The 10,011-nt window shown below is 35.4% G+C and overlaps 1 protein-coding gene across 1 annotated transcript; it reads left to right on the top strand.

Annotated features, from left to right (window-relative positions):
* Window positions 1-1,182: 1,182 nt before the first annotated feature.
* Window positions 1,183-8,595, top strand: SPP1 (secreted phosphoprotein 1). The gene is made up of 7 exons (XM_017545120.2): window positions 1,183-1,579; window positions 2,660-2,727; window positions 2,836-2,874; window positions 5,225-5,305; window positions 5,571-5,612; window positions 6,671-6,994; window positions 7,688-8,595. Exons 2-7 carry the CDS (start codon window positions 2,674-2,676, stop codon window positions 8,090-8,092), a joined length of 945 nt encoding a protein of 314 aa, XP_017400609.1. The 5' UTR covers window positions 1,183-1,579; window positions 2,660-2,673; the 3' UTR covers window positions 8,093-8,595.
* The last annotated feature ends 1,416 nt before the right edge of the window (window positions 8,596-10,011 follow it).

Here is a 10,011-nt window from a genome sequence, read left to right as displayed (position 1 = left end):
AATTACTTTTGCAGCAACCTAATAATAAATAGGACGATTTCTTTTTCATTCGATTACACACAAGTCTTACCATAACGATGTAAGGTAAATGAATAGTGCAATCTGCACTTCACAACTAAGAAAGTAGTTAAAGATAAGTAACCTGAAGACAATATTAAATATTTTAAAAGGACCCAGAGCTTTGCTATTCCTGAATTCTGCTCTAATATTCAGACTTCCCTTGTAATTTTCTTTTATTCAAACACCTTTTAAATACCTAGTAAAGGGTTTTTTAATACAGAAAATTATTTAAAAATGTTTTTCTTTTTAAGTAGCCTACTTTATATACCCTGGGAGAAAAACTAGAAAAACATAATTCCAAAATCTACTCTGTTCCTTTAGAAATGTGCAAAATTTCCTTATTGATGCATACCATTGAAAGATCTTACATTTACTCTCATTTTAATAAATCCTTTTTGAAGACATAATGACTCATGACTACCTGCCCCTCTTAAAAATGTCATAATAGTTAACACACATACAGTTCTTAAGATACACAGGGCATTTACATCTAATATGCGCTAAGCATTGTTAGTTTAATATATATTAATTCACTTAAACCTCTCAAAAACCCCATGACCTGGGTAATAGTATCTGCATTTTATGGATGAGGAAACAAGGAGAGCTAGGCTGGGCGATTTGCCCAAGGTTGCACAGGTCATCAGTGACACAGCGGAATTCAGAGCCACCGTCTGGCTCCTGAAGCGGCCCTCTCAAGCAGTCATCCTGCTCTCGGTCAGAAACTGCTTTACTTCTGCAACATCTAGAGTAAATTACCATTCTTCTATTTCATACAGCAAGCTATCCATTTCATCATCTCTGAACGATTCAAACAGTACAACAAAAGTCCATGTCTTTGAAAGGTCACTGTAAATTCAACTTAATGGGCATGAACAGGAATTTTAGTGTCACTGGTGCCATTTGTCTAAGTAACAATCTACTGCATACTTGAAATCACAAAACTAAGCTCGAGTAGTAAAACAGAGGCAGATTTTCTGAACTCTTTGTAAACCTTAACAATAGCCTTCTAGCTCTTCAATAAGTATAATTATAGATGCAAGAGTAGTTGCAGATATTGCCTTTATGTTACTTAAACAGAAAGAAACAAAAATCCATTCTATTCAGTTTTACTTAGGGATGATTTACATTAATGTTTTTCCCTACTTTCTCCCTTTTTCATGGGCTCCTTAAGTGCTTTTCCTGGATGCTGAATGCCCATCCTGTAAATGAAAAAGCTAGTTAATGATATTGTTCATGAGTAATGTTTGAACTGTAGATGTGTGTGTGGGGTTTTTTTTTGTTTTTTTTTAACCACAAAACCAGAGAAGGAAGTGTGGGAGCAGGTGGGCTGGGCAGTGGCAGAAAACCTCATGACACATCTCTCCGCCTCCCTGTGGTGGTGGAGGATGTCTGCAGCAGCATTTAAATTCTGGGAGGGCTTGGCTGTCAGCAGCAGCAGGAGGAGGCAGAGAGCACAGCTTCCTCTGGGACTGACTCTTCTCAGGCCAGTTGCAGCCTTTTCAGCCAAACACTGACCAAGGTATGCCTGCAGTTTGCTACTGGGTGGTGCATTCAGCTGAATTTCATGGGGAAGTTCAGGTTCTAAGGAAAAATATTTTTAACTGTAACGCTGTTAAGCAGACCTAAATTTTCTAGCCTTTTTAATAATAAGCAGGGTAGAGATATTGCAGGTCTCCTGGAACAAAGGTGTCTAGATATTTCGAATGCCAGTCAAATATAAAACTTAAAAATACTTCCACTGGGTCCTCAAAAGAACAGAAACTACTGCTGCTAGTAGAAAATAGTAAAATTCAATATCCCTTTGGCAATAATTATACCTATATCATTTTCAATGGGTGATTGTGCAGGCATTTAAAAGAAAGGGGATCTTTTATGCTAATTAAGCCAATTATAATGATATTTGTTAAGTGATGTATCTCATTTTCAAGGGGAAAAAAACCCTTTCTGAATATGTTACTGCTAAATTTAGCTGTTAAATTATTTACCAAGATACCTGTATGACACTATGTAGACTTATTATTACAAATAGAAAAGCTGTTGGCTATTTTTAATGTTTTCTTTTGCATTTCAAATTTTTAGAACATCTTACTTAAAAAACAAATTTCAGAGACAGATAGTTTCATTTCACCTAAGTAGCACCAACTTAATAATTTAAGTTAAAAATAACATTTAAAGTACATGTTGGAAAAATGGATAAAGCAAATTATTTTCATTTTTTTTCTGTTTTTTAATCTAAAAAGTAAGTATTCCCATTCTAGCTTATTATTGTATTTAAGTTACTGTTGACCTGTTCCCAGGTTTAGAGTGCCAGAGATATAAGGTAGTAATGGTATAATTTCTGGAACTCTAAATTTAAAAGTTGAATAAATACAGACTTGCAAAATTTTCATTTCCCTTGCCTAACAGTGAAAGATGGAGAATAGGTGGCAATATAAATATTAACGTGAAAGACCAAAATGCTAAAAGGCTTCTCTAAGATGTAAAAAGATCCTATAGAAAATATATTTTATTTGTGATTATTTTGTAATGTGGTAGTATAAAAGGTAACCATGTTGTAACCTTTGAAGATGTCAGCTATTCCTTATGAAATATTTTGCAGGAAAAATCACTACCATGAGACTTGCAGTGATTTGCTTTTGCCTCTTAGGCATCGCCTATGCCCTACCAGTGAGTACAGCTGCATCTTAAAGAAAATTCCTGAAAATAATGAATTATGTGCTTCCATGTCCTAGGAGGACATTCTTGTAATTTTTCTTCATCTTTTCTGTTTCAAAGGTTAAACAGGCTGATTCTGGAAGTTCCGAGGAAAAGCAGGTAAGCATCTTTTAGGTTTACTATATAGTTAAATTATTTACTCAATTATGGCAAGAGGTGCAACAAACATATTTGCTGCAATATTACTTGTCTTTCTAGTCAAATCTATTGGTTTACAAGTATTTATTGACTGCCTGCTATGAATCTAGGCCAGTATCAAGCACAGTATAGATTTTAATAAATATGTTTGTAAAACCATCCCAGATTTTTGAAACATAATAATGTCTAGGCCATTATCGCATGTAAAATGAGTTATATGAAGTCGTGTGACTTTTTTCCATTAGTCCACATACTGATCTAAAAGCAGAAAATTCTGTCTTTTGCTTTATTTAGTGGATTGCGATGTTTAAAATTCACACTGGATATTAGTCAGAACTGTTTGTATGACCATAATATTCACAATATTGTCTGAGATATTAGCTGAGAAGCCCATTGTGAAAAGAAAGTCTATGTGTGCTGTTAGTATCTATTGTGATTGTCAGCTGATGTTAGATCACATTTTTCTAACCAAACATAAGACCGACCAAACTCATTATTATAATTATTTGACCAGCACTAAAGATGTACCTACCCCTCCACAACAGATGAAACTGTGCCAGCCAAACAACAAATGGGCATTGTCCCCAGACGCTTGGACAAAAAGGCACACAGAGTTCAATTACAGTTGAACAGAATAAAGGCCAAAATAGAGTTGCCTTGGGGCCACTGCAATTAGAATGCTTAATGAAGACATTAAAAGAAGTATTCTGTGTGTGTTTGTGTGTGCATCTGTGTATGTGTATGAGTGAGGGTATGTAATGGTGTCTGTTTTCCAACTGATTTGAAAACACAGGTTCTGAATCATAATAATAAACCAGAAAAAATTAACATCTCCGGATATGTTACACTATTTGAGGCAAGAATTAGTGCCATTTTAATAGACAAAAACATGGCAAAGTTGCATTTTATAAGGCACGTGGAGCCATACCAATTTACGAAATAAGTGCAGAGCTCAAGGCTCAGCTTTCTAGAATCCCAGAAACTTAAAACTAGTAAAAAATTGGGGAAGTCCTATATACTTGAAAATACGCACTGGTTATCTGTGTCAGGATTACTGGGTGGTTTTTAGTCTATTCATTTTGCTTATCTTTATTTTCTTCATATTACTTTTTAAATACTATAAATTTAACTTATAAATCCATTCTCTCTGAGCCTGTGTTACATGTGTCATGAGGATGGGTAGATAGATAGACAGATAGATATGAAAAAGTGAAGAGAAAAACTCTGAACTCATCTAGTCCCATCATTTTTGCATCTTCTTAAAGCAAGGGACCACTTCTTTCAGCAAAACCTTTCAGAGAAGCCCGATATGAAGTTCCTCTGGTTAGAGCCAGCCATGAGAGAAACCCTAAATGCTGCTGACTGGTTCTCTCCCTACTCATCCACTCCTTAGGTGGCTGTGGAAGGGACTCTGTGTAACCCCCAGAGTTCTCATTCTCAATGACAGGGACATGCAGCGATTGACCCTGGATGATTCAGCCGATCAGATGACACTTACTCAGAGCTATTTCCACTCCTCTGCAGTAGCATATTATCAGTATTTTCCAGATAAATAACTTGGCTAAAGAAAATCCATTTCATTTACATCTTTGGCACCTTAGAGCAATAGAACTTTTGTGCAATGATTTTAATATCATATTTCTGCATTGCCTGGTAAGATAGCCGCTGGATACGTATGGCTATTGAGCACTCAGAATGTGCGCTAGTGCAGCTGAGGAAGTGAATTTTTATCTTATTTCATTTTGATTAACTTAAATTTAAATAGTCCCATGTGGTTAGAGGATACTGTATTAGACAGCTCAGCCTTAGAGAGTTCCTTCTTGTTCCTTGGACTGCACACAATGAAGATCAAAGTAATTAAGGGCACCTCTGCTTTAGATGTGCTTATCTGAGAGGAAATTTACCCAGCAAACATACGAAAAGAAAGCACAGTGTGAAGTTCAGTGTTAAGAGCCAGTTTGCCTGTGTGTGAATCCTGCCTGGCTCTGCCATTTCCTACCACTGAACTGCATGGTCGCTGAGTTTTCTGATTTGTAAGGTGGGCATAATAATGATACCTACCTCATAGGGGAATGAGAGGATCAAACGAGTTAGTATTTGGAAAGCAGTTTGAAAAAGTGCCTAGCCCACAGTAAGTGCTTCATAAGAATTCGAAAAAAAAAAAAAAAAACTACCAAAGGATATCTAAGGGTCTAGGTGACTCTATATGCATGCATATTATACTTAGTCATCAAGACTGGTGAAGAATGGTTGTTTTTTCAGTTCATCCGTTTCTTTTTTTAATAATAATAAACATGCAACTTTTTTGTAGCTTTACAACAAATACCCAGATGCTGTGGCCACGTGGCTAAAGCCTGACCCATCTCAGAAGCAGAATCTCCTAGCCCCACAGGTATTTTTAAACTTCTCAAAATTAAGCTACAACAATGCGAGACAGCTACAAGCAGCCATTTGGGCTGGTCTGATGAATTCTGCCTGCCTGCTGGCAAATATATGCTTAGGGCACTGATTGATTTGCCATGTTAGCTTCTTCGCGTGTTAAGCCATCCACTGATGAGCCTGAAAAATAAACACTGCTTTGAATTAAAAAGGTTAACTTTTGAATAAAAACGCTAGGCAGGTGTGATGCACACTAATATGTGCCATTCCTTCTTCAGAATGCTGTGTCCTCTGAAGAAACTGATGACTTTAAACAAGAGGTAAGTTCTCATTTTCAATCAGAGGCCCATCATGACTTGAAGAAATGAAAGAAGCCATTGCCTGGGTTCTCTTCTGATGAAATTTCATTAGCAACTTTTCCAGTAAATTGGCAGTCTAAAACTGATATTTCTGATATTTAGTAAATACGTGTTTGCTCAGAAAGAAAACACGTATTTACTAAATATCAGAAATACTATGTTTCCTCAGATAACTTTAGCATTACAGAAAATGTTTATTAATGCTTGTTATTTGAAACATTAAGCTGCTTGCAATATATTTAAGGTATTTTGTAGTTATCTAATATCTAATAAGCATCTAATTAATGCCTATCAAATCTAAGATTTTGCCTTTAGGAATGTTTTCTTTCCTAATAAAATAGTTTATTCAACAACTATTCTTTTTGTTAGGATCATTCATATATTTGCTAAGCAAGGTGTAAATTTATTTTTCTTAAGATTCAGTTTGAATACACTGAGAATATTAAAGCAAGTTAGATAAAGGACCCAATATATTTGTCAATTGGAAGTTGAATAGACATTGTTTAATTCAATGGACAGTTTTGAGCCGCAGCTTATATACACATGCATAACAGAGTCACCTTTCAATTATCCATGCTAATAGGGAAGTGATTATAGATTTTGGTACACACGTTAAAATATGAATACTCTTCTCTTTTGATAAATCTCATTTCAAATAGGAAAATCAGTCTCATAATTATGTGTCTGTATCTATTACAACATTGAATTTAGTAAATTAAATAATGTTTAATATGTATAAGTAAAAACAATGTTATTGATATGAAGATTATACTCACATATTTGGCATGAAAATAATTTTTCTTAGAAAGTAGGAAAAGTTCCTCCGAATGTTATTATTTATCCCTGTGTTAAAAGAGAAATTGGAAGATGCTCACTTTAGCTCCTAAAAGCCATGGAGTGTACTGTGAATGCAAAGATTCTGAAACTAAATAAAAAGACAGTAGAAGACTAACATGCTATAAAGTCCAAGGGAAAATAAAAACCCATACACTAATTTTCCTGGCTATCTTAATTTTCAGACCCTTCCAAGTAAGTCCAACGAAAGTCATGACGACATGGATGACGTGGATGATGATGATGATGATGACCATGTGGACAGCCAGGACTCCGTTGACTCGAAAGACTCTGATGAAGTAGATCACACTGATGATTCTCACCAGTCTGATGAATCTCACCATTCTGATGAATCCGATGAACTGGTCACTGATTTTCCCACGGACCTGCCAGCAACCGAAGTTTTCACTCCAGCTGTCCCCACAGTAGACACATATGACGGCCGAGGTGATAGTGTGGGTTATGGACTGAGATCAAAATCTAAGAAATTCCGCAGATCTGACATCCAGGTAAATCCTTTAAAAGACATATCTTATGGTTCTGACTAGAGCTCAAGTCTAGGAAACCACAGTTTGCATATTCATTCATTCATTCGTCCATTCATTCATCCGTTCAGCAAGAAATCATTCATATTCTACTTCATGATCATTGAATACAAATCTTTTTCTGCTTGGTGGTTTTTGTAAGTCTATATAATTCCTCTCTAGATTTGATTCTCAAACACAATTCTACTTTTTCAAATCCTGGATCACTTACTTTTAGATTTAAAAAAATGGAAAATGCTAATTATTTTAAAAATATAATAGTCATATTTTGAAGTTAAATACCTAAGAGGAATTGTAGAGTTGCAAATTACACTGAATCCTTAGTCAGAGAATCTGGATTTGACATAGACTTGCCATTTACTATTCTCTTTACTTTTTAACTTCCAATTCACTTCCTCTTTATGTAAAACAGATATAATGAAACCTACCTTATAGGTTCATTACATATGTAAGTGATGTACTTATTAAACTAAAGGAGATAACATATGTGAAAGGGCTGGGTAAAGTACTAAACAAAGTAACATGCTAATATTATTTCAGCAAGATTTAGACAATTTTTAGTACAAGATGGCCTAAATGTTAGAGAGCAGAAAAGGATTACCGTATTCCCATCCCTAGCTGTTCATATAATTCTTTTTCATTTGTGCTGTCATTCAGTACCCTGATGCTACCGAGGAGGACATCACCTCACACGTGGAAAGCGAGGAACTGAATGGTGCATACAAGGCCGTCCCCGTTGCCCAGAGCCTGAACGTGCCTTCTGATTGGGACAGCCATGGGAAGGACAGTCATGAAATGAGTCAGCTGGATGACCAAAGTGCGGAAACCTACAGCCACGAGCAGTCCAGATTACATAAGCGGAAAGCCAGTGATGAGAGCAATGAGCATTCTGATGTGGTTGATAGTCAGGAAGTTTCCAAAGTCAGCCGTGAGTTCCACAGCCATGAATTTCACAGCCAGGAAGATATGCTAGTTGTAGACCCTAAAAGTAAGGAAGAAGATAAACACCTGAAATTTCGCATTTCTCATGAATTAGATAGTGCATCTTCTGAGGTCAATTAAAACAAGAAAGAATACAATTTCTCACTTTTAGTAGAAAGAAAAAATGCGTTATAGCAAAATGAAACGGAATATGAAATGCTTATTTCTCAGTTTAGTGGGTGAATGTGTATCTATGTGAATCTGGAAATAACTAATGTGTTTGATCATTAGTTTAGTTTGTCATAGAAACTCCCTGTAAACTAAAAGCTTCAGGGTTATGTCTACGTTCATTCTATAGAAGAAATACAAACTATCACTGTATTTTAATGTTTGTTATTCTTTTATGAATAGAAATTTATGTAGAAGCAAACAAAATACTTTTACATACTTAAAAAAGAATAACATTTTATGTCATTATGATCTTTTGTTTTTTAAGTTAGTGTATATTTTGTTGTGATTATCTTTCTTTTGTGGTGTGAATAAATCTTCCATCTCAAATGTAATACGAATTTGGTGGTGTCGATTGCTTATTTGTTTTCCCACAGTTGTCCAGCAATTAATAAAATATAACCTTTTTTTACTGCTTATGTAACATTTTTAAAGCTTTATTTTGGTTTTAATTGATACATAATAATTGTAGATATTTATGGGGTACTGTGCTGATGTTTTGATACACACATACACTGTATAATTATCAAAGGGTAATTATCATATCCTCAAACACTTGTCATTTCTTTGTGGTGAGAACATTCAATCCACTGTTCTAGCTATTTTGAAGTATATGATACATTATTATTGACTATAATCAACCTACTGTGCAATAGAATACCAGAATTTATTCCTCCTAGCTAACTCTAAACCTTGTACCCATTGACTAACCTCCCCCATCCACCTTCCTACTGTCCCGCCTGCTGGTAATCACGATTCTACTCTCCACTTCTATGAGGTCAACTTTTCCAGATTCCATATACAAGTGAGGTCATTCAGTACTTGTCCTTCGGTGCTTGGCTTATTTAACTTACCCTCCTCTAGGTTCACCTATGTTGTCAAAAATGCCAGGAGAAAACATGCACAAACTATGCATCTAAGAAGGAATTAAAATCCAGAACACTTAAGGAACTCAAACAACTTAATATCAAAAAAAAGAAAAGAAAACCCAAATAATCCAATTAAAAATGGGTGCAAATCTGAATAGACATTTCTCAAAAGAAGACATGCAAATGGCCAACAGGTATATGGAAAAATGCTCAACATCACTCACTAATTATCAGGGATATGCAAATCACAATCATAATGAGTTATCATCCCACCCAAGTTAAATGGCTTTTATCAAAGAGAAAAAAAATAACAGACACAGGCCAGGATTTGGGGAAAGGAGGACATTCCTACACTGCTAAGAAATGTAAATTAGTACAGCCACTATGAAAAACTGTAAGGAGAACTTCTCAGAAAAACAAAAATAGAATTACTGTATTATTTAGCAATCCCATTGCTGAGCATATAACCAAAAGAAAGGAAATCAGTATGTGGAAGAGATATCTGAACTACCATGTTTAGTGCAGCACTATTCACAATAGCCAAGATGTACAATCAGTGTAAATGTCCCTGATGATGAATAGATAAAGAAAACATGGTATATAAACACAATGGAATACTATTTGGCCATTAAAAGAAATTAAATCCTGCCATTCGGAGCAACATGGATGGAACTGGAGGTCATTATGTTAAGTGAAATAAGACAGGCACAAAAAGACAAAGATCGCATGTGCTCACCCATACATGGGAGCTAGAAAAGTGGACCACATAGAGATATACTGTAAATTGTTGGTTCCACCAGAGGGGAGGGTGAGGGCTAGGGGCAGATGAAGAAAGGTTGATTAATGGGTACAAATATACAGTTAGGTAGAAGAAATAAGATCTAGCATTTGACAGTAGAGTAGGGTGACTATAAATAATTTATTGTATATACATTTGTTTAAAGCCCTCAATGATGAGAATTC

The sequence above is a fragment of the Cebus imitator genome, unplaced genomic scaffold (assembly GCF_001604975.1).
Source record: "Cebus imitator isolate Cc_AM_T3 unplaced genomic scaffold, Cebus_imitator-1.0 Scaffold177, whole genome shotgun sequence".
Classification (NCBI taxonomy): Eukaryota; Metazoa; Chordata; class Mammalia; order Primates; family Cebidae; genus Cebus; species Cebus imitator.
The sequence above is the reverse complement of the archived record's forward strand: the minus strand, read 5'-3'. Positions and strand labels throughout refer to the sequence as shown.

Excerpts from the sequence above, each read along its gene's own strand:
- SPP1 (XM_017545120.2), top strand. The coding sequence starts at position 2,674 with ATGAGACTTGCAGTGATTTGCTTTTGCCTCTTAGGCATCGCCTATGCC. Across the intron at positions 2,728-2,835 it reads GCATCGCCTATGCCCTACCA|GTTAAACAGGCTGATTCTGG; the intron begins GTGAGTACAGCT and ends TCTGTTTCAAAG. Across the intron at positions 2,875-5,224 it reads GAAGTTCCGAGGAAAAGCAG|CTTTACAACAAATACCCAGA; the intron begins GTAAGCATCTTT and ends ACTTTTTTGTAG.